Source organism: Melozone crissalis, unplaced genomic scaffold, assembly GCF_028551555.1.
Source record: "Melozone crissalis strain CALT ecotype California unplaced genomic scaffold, PUWL_Pcris_2 ptg000036l_1, whole genome shotgun sequence".
In the NCBI taxonomy this organism is placed as follows: Eukaryota; Metazoa; Chordata; class Aves; order Passeriformes; family Passerellidae; genus Melozone; species Melozone crissalis.
In genome coordinates, this window is record NW_026535814.1 from 21,935,325 (window position 1) to 21,949,972 (window position 14,648).

The following is a 14,648-nucleotide window of genomic DNA, read 5'->3' on the forward strand; positions in this document are numbered from 1 at the left end:
TCCAAGGTGGTCAGCACTGACCACCGGGCACCTTGGGGACAGTCCCCAGGACTGCCCAAAACCCAGGGTGTGAGCACAGCCACCGCTCAGCGCAACAGCAGCGGGGAGGGCAAAGTGCAGAGAGATGAAGATTAGCTCTGACAGCCTCGACTCCGAGTTTATTTTGGCATGGCAAGAGCACACGAGGCTTCAAAGCAGCTCTGACGAGGAGCAGGGGCCGGGCAGCAGCAGCTGCCCCGGGGCTGAACACCGGCTGCACCCAGAGCATCAGCCCTGTAACCCTCACACCAGGGCTCTGCAGAACTGAGACCTGCCCGCTCAAGGCCCCTCGATTTCCCTCCTTCCCTCTTGCTTGTTTTTAAATGAAGTGTTTTATTTAGCAGCTCTGCCTCCATCCCCTGCAACAGGGCAGACAAAACAGCAGCGCTTCTGCAGGGGGAGGAACAGCTCCTCTCCTTGCTGGGGCAGGATCCAAACAAAAACAAAGGCTTTGGAAAGCAGAAGGAAAGTGAAAACAAGCAGAAGGGAGGGGGAGGAACAGATTTCAAAGCTGGTGCTTCCAGGGTTTACAGGAGCAAGATAGGAGGTGCTTATCTCTGGCCAGGGCGGTGCAGTACGTGCTGCAGGAGAGCCAAGGGCAGGTCTGTCACCCCGGCACCTCTGCTCCCCAAAAGGCACAGGGAGAAAGGCCCAGCTCAGAGGGGCGGGGAGGCCCTGCAGACACCCCTGAGGGCAGCTCTGCTCAGCCACAGGTGAGATGCTCACAGGTCACACAGACCTGCCCTCCCTGAGAGCCTTACCATGGTGCTACAGGTTCTGCTCCAGCCAGAACGTGCCTTGTTGGTACTATTACTCACAAGAGGATAGTGCAGGTGTTCACAGTCCAACCCAGCAGAGAATTGCTTTCCTATTCCTATCTCCCCTGGCCTTGGAAGAAATCAAAGGGACAGCACAAGACATGAGACACCACCCGAGCTCTGGATAGGCAGCTCTTTATCTCCAATTTTTTTCATTATTTTATTTCTTACCACTAAACACGGTGGTGAAAGAGGAATCCGATAAGCAACAAGCAGGCACCCCACAGCTGTGGGAAGTGCTGGCAAGAGCCACACCATTCCCATATCCACCTCCTGCTATGGAGCAGAACCGTCTCCTCCAACCTGTCTCCAGAGCAGGACACGTGTTCCTAGCAGGGGATGTGGGACCAACCCAAGACCTCAGCAGTCCAGTGCTGCCGGGTGAGAGCCACCTCCAGCTCTCCATGCCCACCCCACCAGGAGGCTGAGCGTCCCTGAACGAGCCCCAGGCCCTGCCCAGGGCAAAGAACGGCAATACCCACAGCACCCACCTTCCCAGAGCTCACAGTAATTAAGCAGCATCAATCCACGAGGAGTTACTCAGCTTAATTAGATTGGAAATTACACCTTCTGTCATCTCAGCATCCTGGCATCCACTGGCTGCCTTGAGACATGCTTACACCAGCCGTGCTCACCTGGGGTGTAGCAGCAAGGACCAGCTCCTCAGCAGGCACAGGGATCAGGTATTTTTATTCCTATTTTCTTTCAAAGCTCTTTTCAATTAGCCTCACTTGCTAATACACATGTCAGCAGCCCCAGGTGCTTGCTCACACCCAGCCTGCTTTGGCAGCTGAAGGTTTGCCTATGCCTCCTGAAACCATCCCTGTGGGGCTTCCAGAACAATCCGGACATGCCCGTGATGCTCTAAAAGCCATCTTCAAACACATCAAGGGTCTTTTTTCCCTTTGAAGAGCAGTGACTGGCTGGGCCACATCCCTGAGGTGTAACCTGCTATTGTGATAGGCAGTGATTCACCCAGGAGACATCCTGCTCCCAGCACGGTTAGCACATGCAGCCAGCTCCCCAGAGGCTGTGGCACTTCCAGGAGGGAGCCTGGGCAGTGACTCACCATGGGAAGGGGGAAGGTTTGCACTGGGTGTAAGGGCTCCACCAAGGGAAACTCATCCCTCCATGGGCTGCCCCTGCTCCTTCAGGGTGGGAGCTGGTTGTGGTCTGAAGGGTTGGTCAGCCCAGGTGTGGAAAGGATGTTCTCAAGGAACAGCTGAGCTGGAAGCACGCGGTGATGGAGACTTGTGGGTGAGAGCCAAGAGAAATATCCAAAAGTCAGAATGGACGTGGGTTTCCCAGAGGAGCAGGCTGCCCAGAGTGGCTGCCCCTGGATCCCTGGCAGTGTCCCAGGCTGGGCTGGACAGGGTTGGAGCAACCTGGGATAGGGGAAGGTGTCCCTGCCCATGGCAGGGGTTGGACCTGAATGATCCTTGAAGTCCCTCCCAACCCAAACCATTCTGGGATTCCATGACACAGCACACATCTGCCACTGAGGATCCATGGAAGCACCAAGCACCTGGAGCAGCCAGAGGAGGCAAAGCCACCCCAGTGGTGCCAACACGGGGCCTGTGTGGGAATGTAGAGAGAGGGAGCTGAGGGTTGTACACTAAGGAGAAGGTGAACAGGGTCACAACAGCCTGCCCTGCACCCTAGAGAGCCAGGGAGGGCAGCCAGGGGTGTAGGGGATACAGTGTGGGTAAATGAAGGTGGTATGGAATGAAATCTTACCCCCTAAAGAGTTGCAGCTGAACCAATTACTAAAGATCAAGAGCGGGCCTGATGTTAACAGGCCACACCTGTAGCCAGTCAGAAGAGTGTTATAAAAGAGTGGATTGGTGGGACCTGGAGTCAGTTGGCTGCTGTGAGGACAAGGAAGAGTTAATGCCTAAAGGAGCTGGCTACAAGAAACATCGAGGAGGTGTGAAACTCTGGCAACATGGAACCCTTGCAATGTACTGACAATAGAACTCCTGCAATATAATGACAGCACAGGGGGGTCACACAGCACTGCTGGGACTTCCTGGGGACAAACACAGGGCACTGAAAGCCAGTGCCACAGAAAACTGCTCAGGGAGGGGAAAATTAATAATGAAATCTAAAGAAGAACACTCAGGAGGGGTTTGGTTAAAAATGGCAAGGGATGGTGGCAGAGCAGGCCAGGAACACAGGCTGCTGGTGGAGCTGCACCACCATGCCACCCCCTGCACCATGCCAGGGCTGGCAGCCAGCACCTGCAGGCAATCACTGCCCACAGTGAGGGTTTACACACCTGTGCTGCTCACAGTCCCTACCTGGACGTGTTTAAGTCATTCCTGTGATTCCCAGGTTTCAGTCAGCTGCAGAAGGCTTTTCAGACACGGACAAACCAAGGAGGAAAGGAGAGCACAGCTGGAGAAGGAGTCACATTTCCAGGCTGAAGCCTCTTCCCTGTAGGGATGCTCTTCTCCCAACCCTCTGGATACCACAGGAAAGGCAAAGGGCAGAAATGCCAAACCCTCAAAAGCTTCGTTAGTACACCTGGTGAGTTCACCATGACCCAGACAACACTTTAAGGAGGGCTCACCAAGGAAAGCCCTGTGAAGCCCATCACCCACCAAGCCTGGTCCTTCCCAGCCCTGCCACCACCTCTGGACAGGGCTCTGCTCATCCTTGAAGGCTCAGGCTGAGCCAAAACCCAACCCCACAAGACATGTCTGAGAGCAGGCCAGAGGCGTACGAGGACAACAGCTTTACAGCCAGCTCGAGACACAGAAAGCTCACAGGGATGTTTTTTCAGTTTTGATAAGCAGCAAATTCTTCTCTAAAGTGTTCTGCAAACATTTCAGGTGTCTGCCACAGCTTGAGGTTCCTCTGCAATAACAGCAGTAATTTTCCTGACCTGGATTGTAGCTCACTCTGATGCTCCTTTAGCCACCAGCAAACGCCTCTGTGTGCAGGGAGGGTCAAAGATCAGGCAGCAGCACCACACAAAAACACCAGCTCAGAGCTTCACCTGACATTTATTACACCCATGGCTACCTCAGAAAACCCAAAGTCCACCCTCATGCTCAAGTGGGGCTGCTCCTGTGGATTCCCTGAAGGACAGCCATCACAGTAAGGGAACACTACTCCTGCTTTGGACAGGGTTTCAAATTCATTGCTGTGTAAATTAAAAGTGAAACACATCTAGAACTGCACTGCTTTACAGCAAACTGAGAAGTTTAAACATATATGTAATGAAACACAGTCACAAACATACACAGCCTTCTTTCTTGGTCACCAGAAGAGATGCATGAGTTCACATTCAGGGTCATTATTTTCTCTGCCTGGTAATTGGCAGCAAGAAAGAACAACAAAGCAAAAAAATCCTCCTCTGTAAATACATTCCTCAACAGCAGCCAGGCTGCCTGTAACAAATAACCTCGGATAAACTCCTTCCTGAGGGCAGGAAAGGGCAGGAAGGACTCATCCCACCCAATCCCATAAGAACCAGCACAGCACCCACTGCTGCTCCCATCCCTCACCCTGGAGTGAGCCCAGCAAATCACTGCAACTTGGGCTTCATGCACTGCGATTTCCACACCATGGTTTCACACCCTTGGAGCAGAATCAGGGCAGGAATTCTCAGAAATAGATTTTTAGGAGAGCAAGCTGATTAATCCCAGCCAGCAAGAGGGCATGCAGCGGGATCTAGCTAATTAACCCTGCTGCAGCCATTCCCGGGGCTGTGCCCCAGCACCTGCACTCAGCTCTGAGCTCCTTGGCTCAGTGGCTCTCATCTGACCCAAGCACAGGGATTATTAAATGCACAACTGAGATGAAAAATTGCACAAACAGAGATGGAAATGGGGTTATTTTGCAGCACAAAGCCCCCGGAGCAGCGTGCCCTGTGGTGGTACGTGCACCCACACAGTGCCAGGAGAGCATGGGGTGAACTCCGGCCCACCGAGGCAGGGAAATGCCCCCAGACCACAATCCCTCAGCTCCCCGGGAGCCAGGCAGGCCCAGACCCAGTGGGCTGGAGGGTGTTTCAGGCCAGGCTCGGCTCTGTCTGTCTGTCTGTCCCTGTGCCACCGCAGGGAGGCCGAGGGGCCCCGGGCGGCTGCGGCGCTGCCCGTGCCCTTGGCACAGCCCCAGCCTGCAGAGAGCTGGCTGGAGCAATCAGAGTTTACATTTCAATGGTTTTCTCTCTGCCACTGCAACTCATAATGAGGCAGGCTCAGGAGGAGCCCGGGGATGCCGATGGACCTGGCTCCCTCAGCGAGACAGCCCCATCCTTACATAAAAACCCCTGCGTGGCCTCCCAGCTGTCCCTGCCCTCTATGCTATGACCCACACATGTTCTCATCATCTAAACAAAGAAAAAGAGACAAAAACCTTCATCTGTAACATGCTTTTCCTCACAGGAGCTGCAATGGCAGCAGCAGGAGCTCAGGAGCTCTGCAGCATCGCGTGGATGTCCTGGGATTGAACCCCAAACACTCCCTGTCCCCAGCACTTATTCCCAGAAATTTGTTCTACACAATCCACAGAAAATCTTCTCTCCCCTTCCCTGCTGCTCCTCAGCCCCAAGCCAGCCCACAGGCACACGCTGAGGATGAATCCTCCCCGAGCCTTGCAGGATAAATACTTTTCAGGAGGTTTTATGGCAGAAGGTCTGTGCCAATGCATTGACTCAATCAGTGTGTGATCACACTGGCAGCATTCACACACTTTTGAGAAGTTTCTCGCCAGGGTCAGAAACCACCAATTCATTCCAGCTATTTCATTTAATACAACTTTAAGTGAAAACCAGAGTCTTCTACACCCAACACTGGCCATTAGAAGAGGATTTTTTTAATGCATAAAGTCTGTAAGAAAATACTTGGCAAACAGCAGCCACTTTGCACGACGAGAGGAAAAAAATAGCATGAAAAATAAATACCCTGGTTTCTTATTTACCCAGAGCTTGCAGACCTTCTGAAGAGCATATCTTGAGCTGCACAACAGCCCAGGAGCAGAGAGACACAGCTTATTCCTTAGCCTGGCAGAAGCACTATTTTGCATGAGGTTCAGAGGCTATACTTGCAAGGACAATTACCATATTTTAAGAAGCACCTTTAAGAGAGCAGAACATCAGAAGCCAAAGCAATTACAATTGGTTTTGCCATACAGAGAGCTTCACCTTACAATGTAACAAAGGTCAGCCATACAAACAACTCTAATTTCTGGTTTAGTGCTGCAAATCAACCCTGATGATGATGATGGCACCTTCCATGGGGTGACCTGGTACATCCCTCCTGCCCAGTGCCCAGCCCAGGGCACAGCACAGGCTCAGTTATCAACACCAGGCTCACACTGGCACTGCCCAGGCTGTGATCCCACACCAGGCTCACACCTGCACTGGCTCAGTGATCCCACACCAGGCTCACACCTGCCCAGGCTGTGATCCCATACCAGGCTCACACCTGCCCAGGCTGTGATCCCACACCAGGCTCACACCTGCACTGGCTCAGTGATCCCACACCAGGCTCACACCTGCACTGGCTCAGTTATCCCACACCAGGCTCACACCTGCCCAGGCTCAGTTATCCCACACCAGGCTCACACCTGCCCAGGCTCAGTGATCCCACACCAGGCTCACACCTGCCCAGGCTGTGATCCCACACCAGGCTCACACCTGCACTGGCTCAGTGATCCCACACCAGGCTCACACCTGCCCAGGCTCAGTTATCCCACACCAGGCTCACACCTGCCCAGGCTCAGTTATCCCACACCAGGCTCACACCTGCACTGGCTCAGTGATCCCACACCAGGCTCACACCTGCACTGGCTCAGTGATCCCACACCAGGCTCACACCTGCCCAGGCTCAGTTATCCCACACCAGGCTCACACCTGCACTGGCTCAGTGATCCCACACCAGGCTCACACCTGCCCAGGCTGTGATCCCACACCAGGCTCACACCTGCACTGGCTCAGTGATCCCACACCAGGCTCACACCTGCCCAGGCTCAGTTATCCCACACCAGGCTCACACCTGCCCAGGCTCAGTGATCCCACACCAGGCTCACACCTGCCCAGGCTGTGATCCCACACCAGGCTCACACCTGCACTGGCTCAGTGATCCCACACCAGGCTCACACCTGCCCAGGCTCAGTTATCCCACACCAGGCTCACACCTGCCCAGGCTTAGTTATCCCACACCAGGCTCACACCTGCACTGGCTCAGTTATCCCACACCAGGCTCACACCTGCCCAGGCTCAGTTATCCCACACCAGGCTCACACCTGCCCAGGCTCAGTTATCCCACACCAGGCTCACACCTGCCCAGGCTCAGTTATCCCACACCAGGCTCACACCTGCCCAGGCTCAGTTATCCCACACCAGGCTCACACCTGCACTGGCTCAGTGATCCCACACCAGGCTCACACCTGCACTGGCTCAGTTATCCCACACCAGGCTCACACCTGCCCAGGCTTAGTTATCCCACACCAGGCTCACACCTGCACTGGCTCAGTTATCCCACACCAGGCTCACACCTGCCCAGGCTCAGTTATCCCACACCAGGCTCACACCTGCACTGGCTCATGGGTTCATGAGCTGCCTTTGCCCCCTGCTCCAGTAAAGAGGATTTGGAAAGTCCTCTGCCCAGCTGCAGTTTTTCTGGGCCTGGCTGTACCTGGGCACATCAGGGATGTGGCAGGAACAGAGCCAGCACAAGCAGCCTCAGAAAGTTGTTTCTTGGGCTATGCACAGATTAGGTGAAATTTTCCTATGTCTCCATATGGAACAGGTTTTTGCAGGCTGTAATTCTCTATGCCACCACCTGCTCTGTACCTCTTGCACAGGCTGGTGCAAGGTGCCATCCTCTGCCACAGAACTCCCTTTCTGCTGCTCAACTCCTGTTTGATTCTGCCACAAAATAAAACCCACAGCCAGAGAATCCCAGAGTGCCCAGGCGAAGTGGGTGTGACAAGAGAGAACGGTCCCTCCATAACTATTGACCAAAGTGGGGTCCTACACACTTGAAGGTTGGAGCAGTGTGGATCTACTGTCATGCTCATAATTAGGCAGAGCTATTAATTACCCTGCTTGATGGGGGTATTAAACACCAGTCAGCCCTTGAAGTGACACAGACATCCCATGGAGAAGGCCTCCAGCAGAAGCTCAGAGCTGCTGGTGTTCCCAGGATGGGTTCCTCTCCTGCATAAGTGTCCCCCAGGCCAATCCAACACACCAAACTCATCAGCATGGTGACAAATTTATACACGAAGAAAACTACTACAGATCCCCACAAGGTCCCAGAAAACCTTCTGCAAGCAGCACATGGAAGCTGAGGGCCCTCCACACAACACACACCAGCTCCCACTGCAGTTCAGCAGGAAGGAGACCTGAGAATTCCCACCTGGACGCTCCAAAGTGGCTCCTCAGCAGTTTCTCCCATCCTGGCTCCAGCGGGAGGAGGAATGACTCAGAGGAAGGTGCAGCTGTGGCTGTGCCAGCACATCAGCACCTGTGGGGTCAATGGCCTGTGGGATCAATAGGCTCTCAGCAAGACAGCTGTACTGTACTGAGCCCGGATCACCTTCCTCCCCCTCCTCTGCTCCCCACAAACAGCCTCACCTGCCAGCAGAGGCCCAGGAGCCTCAGCCCTGCCCTAGGCATCACTTCTGTCCCTGGGCATCACCCCTGCCCGCCTGAGCATCATCCCTGCATGGAGCTGACCCGCAGGTGAGCACCAGGACCGAGCCCAACACATCCCCTCTGCCTCGGGGACTCTGCAGCCACCAGCACCACCAGGCTCAGCACCTCCAGGCTGTGGGGTTTGTTGTGGGTTTTAAGCCTTCTTTGATCTTTTTCTTGTGCTCTCAAAGTCACAGGAAACATTTTTCCTGCTGCTTCAAAGACCAGAGCTGGCACAGGGGCCCCATGCAGCAGACAGCCCAGCAGGACAGCCCTAAATTTCACCGTGACTCAGCTGCACAGACAGCCCTTGTGGGCTCCAGCCCCTGGCCCCACCACCTAAAAGTCCAGCTGCATCCCTAGAATGTTCCTGCAAAACCGACAGGCAACAGCAGAAGGACCAGTGCTGAAACGCCTGCTCTCACCAACAAACTTTGTTGTTGTTAAAAATAAACATAAAGTTAACAACACACACAGGTTGCCACCAAATCCCCACCCCTTCCTCATCAGAAAGTCCCTACACAGCAGAAAGATCCCAAGCAATGCCCCAGGAGGCAGCTCACACCTGCTCAACCGACCAACAGGACTGTAAACCAGGGCAGCAAAAAAGACAACACACGTTAACTACTGCTCATCAAGTCAAAAATCAATTAACCAGGCTGCTTTAATCAGCCCATCAACGGGGATAGCACAGCACTGGGGGCCAGCCCCCCTCCTGCCAGGGATGCTGGCCATCCCATCCATGCACTCATCCTGAGAGGTGCGGTGGTGGGCACGGCAGGGCTGTTTAGCCGCAGCTCTGCTCCTGCTCCTCTCCGGGTTTTCCAAGGGGAAAAGATGTTCCAAACTCGGCTTTTGAAGTGCTCCCGAGAAGGATGGAGGTCATCCCGCTCACAGGCAGCCCAGCTCAGTCCAGCAGGGCCTCTGCAATGCCCACGGGTTCAGAGGAGATCACTGGATCCACCATTCATCCTGCATGCCTTTGATGGCCAAAGGAAAGGTTCGTGGCAACCCCCGACGTTACATAAAAAACTGCTGGCAGAATGAGTTACAGGAGCAGAAATCTGCAGCAAAGTTAAGCCTGGGGGACACAAAGTGATTCTGGTGCCAATCTGGCAGCACCTCCACGAGCTGACCACGGCCACAGGGAGAGCCCAAACCACTAAAACTCCCATTATGACAACAGATGATGCTGACACTGCCACGCAGCAAAGCCTTTTCCGAAGCCAAGCGCCGCTCCCGGTGAGCCCCTGCCCGGCGGTACCGATGGTTTTGGCATTCCCGGAGCGCGGCTGCCCCCGAGCAGCCCCGGCGGATGCAGAGCGCGGCGAGAGGGCTCTCTCCCCATCAGAGCGCTCCGAGCCAGGCGGGTCTCGCACGGCCTGCGAGAGCTCTTTCATCGGGACAGGTCAATCGGCACAGATCTCTCCGGACACAAACTCCCGCGGGGAAAGGGAGCGGAAAGCCCCGAACTGTGTGGGAGGCATCCACAGCCCAAGGGCTGGGGTTACCCGAGTACCCCACAGACACAAAATAACCAAAAAAAAATTAAAACCAGAGCGGAAACTGTTTTTCTAGTCCAGACCTCAGGCTCTGTTTTAAACAGAGCACCTGAGTCTCACATTTACCACCACGATCGCTTTTTAAGAGCAAGGGAAGCGTGGGGCCGGTCGGGGCGCGGTGCCCGGCCAGGCCACCAGCCGTGCCACCTTCCCTGGCTGCCATGAGGAAGCGGGCGCGTCTCATCGCGCCCCTGCCAAGGGATCTCATCCAGGACTTGTGGAACAAAAAGGGCTCTGGAAACCGGACACCGCGGAAGCGTTTCGGTGAGTTCGGGCACTCGCTCTGCGCTCCTGTGATTCCGCACCTTCCTGCCCCTCCGGCCCGGGCTTTAGGAATCGAGCAGGGCAGGAATAGAGCAGAGCCGGATTATCCCGGGGGTCTGGGCAGGCTGGGAGGGTTTTGGCCGCGCAGGTGACCGAGCGCACGGAGGGCGAGGCCGCCGCCGCGAAGTCCGGGCGAAGTCCGCCCTGCAGCGCGGAGAGCCGGCAGGGTGGAACTCCGGGGGCTCGGGAGGGGTCCGGGAGGGGTCCGGGAGGGGTCCGGGGCCGCGGGGACACGGCGGGGATGCCGCTCCGCATCCCGCGCACCTGCGGGAAAGTTGCGGGGCCCCTTCCGGGCCGGGAACGGGTCCCCCCCGAGGGCAGGGGGAGCTCGGAGAGGCGCCCGCAGAGCCCCCCGCGCCCTCCCCGCTCACCTTGGTGTAGAGCTGCGCGGCGGACATGGCCGGGGCGGGCGGCGCTAGGCGCGGAGCATGGGGGCGGCGGGCGGCCGGACCGACCGCCGCACGGACACACGGACGCTCCGGCGCACCGGCGCTCCGACCTTTACACCCGCCTCGGCCGGCCGGGCGCGGGCACGGGAAGCGAAGGGAGCGGCAGCAGCAGGAGGAGGAGGAGAAGGAGAAGAAGGAGGAGGAGGAGGAGGAGGAGGCAGCAGCGCCGCTCCGCCTCCGCCGCGCCCCGCTCAGGTATGGGGAGGCTCGGCCCAGCTCCCTTCGGCTTCCACGGCTCGGCTTTTATTATTATCATTTCTTTTACTTAATCAAAAAAAAAAAAAAAGGAAAGGAAAAAAATTGCTCTTTTTAATAAATATTTTTTCTTCCCAGCCGCTTTACCCCGCGGCCCTCGGCATCCCCATCCCGCCCACCTCCGGCGCCCCCCGGGCAGGGTCCCCCCGGCAGCGCAAGTTGGTGCTGCGTTTGGAAGGGTTTTGCCTTTTATCCATCTCCCTTTCTCACAGACCAAGAGTAATTAAGCCCCAAGCAGGTGGCCCTTGGTGGTTTTCGGGTCTTCCATCGCCCACCGGGCTCTAGGGATCCCCCACGCTTTGAGGAGTGAGGGACGGCATCGCTGAGACGTCCTTTGCCAGGACACACCTGTTCCCGGGACAGGAGCATTGCCCTCCTGACCCCACTGGAAATCAGCTCGAGAAGTGCGCCAGGGATAGGCTTTGCTCTGTCTTCTGCCTGCAGGTGCGCTTGGGGTCCCAGCAGCACCACCGCTCCTGGGCGCTGCTTGTGTGCCACTCCTACACCGAGGGCAGGAATTCCAACTTCCACAGCAACAGCCAAAAATTGATCCCAGCCCGTCAATCCTGGCTGTGCTGCTTCCCTCCATCCCACGGGAGCACCCTGTTCTGCAATTCATGCTTAGACGGCACTTTCGGAGCCTGGGAAGCAGAGTGAAATGCAAAGCGCTCCTAATTAACCACTACTGCTATTCTTTATCGTTCGAGGTATTTTGCATATTAACCGAGGAGGCAGAAGCCCGCTCAGCGATCCTGCTCCCTGTCACCGGTGTTTGCTCCGTCACTGGGATCCCTCCCGCCCCGGTTTCGGGCTGTGCCGCTCACAGGCACCCACAGCCTTTCCTCACAGTGATCGCTGGTGGCATCTCGCACTCCGCTCCTTGTCCCCTGCAGGATAAAACTCTTCCCCCCTGCCACATTTTCCCTCTTCCACCCCAGGGCCTGGCAGGGAGCAGTGCTGATGTGGTGGAAGGACAGCCAGCATTGCAGATACCTCTCTTTTCCAGCTCTGATGTCCTTGATGAACCAAAAAAATATTGCAGGTGGCTCTGGGGGGAGTCTGGGGAGGAGGAAGGGAGGGGAGGAAAAAAACTGCACCATGTCTAGAAAATGCCCTGGGAAAATTTGACAGCATAATCCCTGCAAAGCCTCCAAGAGAGCTTAGTCAGGCAAACAAAACTTGCTCCTCTCATTTCATTAAATCAACTGCGGAAACAAAACGTGGAGCACTGGTGGAATTAGAAGCAAAGCTTTCAGTGAAGCTGGGGTAGCAGTGATAGCCCCGAGGCAAAGCACAGGCGTTCCCGTGGAACACCAGCTGGTGTCACATGCGATTCTCCATTAATCTAAAACTTTAATTAAACTCAGAAACTGAAAACCCCAAAATACATACAGAATCCCTGAAGTACATTCTAACTGCTGAGTTGCTGGAAATTGTCTCCTCCAGGAGACAGAAGCTTCTTCCCACTTGGGAATCAAAACTTGTGTTGATCAAGTTTAACAGGCACCAGCTCTTAAATAGCAGTTTATTGTACCTCCTCTTGCATTCACATAGAGGGCATTTTGAGGTGAAAATTAACTAAATACCGGGGGTTTTCCCCTTTAAGCACAGCCAGTGGATTCTTTACATGCACAGGATGGGTTGGAGTTCATTTTAAGGTCCTGCCCTTGTCCCTGTGTCATAGTGACACATGGAGACCCCAGGAGCAGATGGATGGATGGATGGATGGACAGGTGATGGCACAGCCAGCGAGGAGCATCAATTCTGACAGCTCTAAATGTCATCAGAACAGAGCTGGCTGTTGTTAAGTGCAACCCCAGGTCCTGAATTTTTGCATGCAAAGATGTCCCAAAGACCTCAAATCTGGATTTCACTCTTCCTATGCCTCACAGAAGTCACCATGTCACAGTACCGTGGATGTGGCTGCATGGGCTGTTTCGGCAGCCTGGATTAAAGCAATGATAAATTATTCCAGGTGATAAAGAAATGAATAATTAACATTCCAGCAAATAGATTCTGTCCAGAGCCCTGCAGCCCAGCCCCAGGGAGTAGGGACCAAGCCAGCATTGTGCCACAGGGCACGGGGAACCACTCCAGAGCTCATCATCTTGTGTGTGGCCAAAAACACCACCATGGAAAGCCCTGGGGTTGGTATAAAAGCCCTGGTAAGCAGATGCGTGCATGTAGAAAAGTCTTAAAGCCTTGGGAGATGCTGAGGACTCAAACTCTGGAGTGAGCCTGGGATGATGTGATCAGGGACTGGCATTCCCAGCCCTGCCACAGGCAAGTCGCCCACACGCTCCACACCTCTGCTCTTCCTCTGTCACCATGACAAATTTAATTAAAAATACTGGGAAGAATATTTTGCAGAGCCCTGGTACGTGTCTAAGTGAAGAGGCTGTGACTGCCAGGTTTCTAAATGCCACTGGTTCTGTCTCTGTGTGGCTCAGAGCCCTGGTGCAGGGCAAGCTCAAGCCTGGGCCAGGCTGCTTCCCTCACCAGTGGCATCCCTGCACTCCAGGTTTAATTGCTGGTTTGCCTGCAGGATTGCTCACTGGGGCAGGAAATGCCACAGGATTTCAGGAGCAGCAGCTAATGCTCAGGAGGCTTTCCCGGCACCTGCAAGCCACAATTCCAGCTGTGTTTGGCACCTGCAAGCCACAATTCCAGCTGTGTTTGGCTCATTACTGCCTGGTGACCTGTAAGCCAGAGGTGTAACCTGAGCACTGGCCCGAGGCAGGCAAAGGCACCACCAAGCTTTGCAGAACGTTCTGCTTGGTGCCCTATTTACCCAGTTTACTGCAAGGAGATCCAAGAAGCTGGAAGAAGACGGAAATCTGCAGGATTAAGGAAACCCTTCAGTCTTGAGAGAGAAAATCGCTCTAACTGCATCGCTCATCTGTCGGGGGCAGCGAGAAGGAGCCTCTCGAGGAGGCTCTGACCCAGCCAGCCTCACCAGTTGTTCTGGACCAACCTGAATCCTGTAAAGCTCTTGGCAGCAAAGGGCTCAGCCCCAGCAACGCGCTCACCCACCAACAGCTTTGTCTCAGGAGAGTTTAGCTGCCCGTTATCCCATGGGAATTCTCTCCTGTTGAAGGCAAACTTCTTTTAATCTTGTGCAGACCTCATGTTCGTTGCAGAGGAAATTTGCCTCCAGGAGCAGGAGCTCAGACACTCTATAAATGTTTGATAGCTCTGACCACCTCTTCTGAGTTATTATTTTATTAGAAAAGGAGATTTATTATGGTTCTGGATGACTTGAATTCACAAAGCTCACCAATGTGGTATTTTTTTTATCTCTCATATCGGGTGTACCCAACAAATGTCACAGCCTTTAATAACATGCTTTAATTAATCCTGGAATTCTGGATGTGCTATTATCTTCATTTTTCAAAGGGAGGTCACAATAGTAAAGGAAAATCTACATTGCTTGCACGGGCTACTCCAGGAGTCTGTGGCAGACCAGGAAATTAATCTCTTAATCATTCTGCCAATTTGACTCCGTGGTGGGAGCACAGACCTGTGACTACCTCAGCTCTCTGCACTAATG

At 54.6% G+C, this 14,648-nt stretch overlaps 1 protein-coding gene across 1 annotated transcript in view; it reads right to left on the minus strand.

The window, feature by feature from the left end:
• MYO5B (myosin VB) overlaps positions 1-9,908 on the minus strand; it is a 144,451-nt gene extending 134,543 nt beyond the window's left edge. The window contains exon 1 of the mRNA XM_054283409.1: positions 9,773-9,908. Coding sequence (XP_054139384.1) covers positions 9,773-9,908 — 136 coding nt within the window. The remainder of the gene's footprint in view (positions 1-9,772) is intronic.
• Between the last annotated feature and the right edge of the window lie 4,740 nt (positions 9,909-14,648).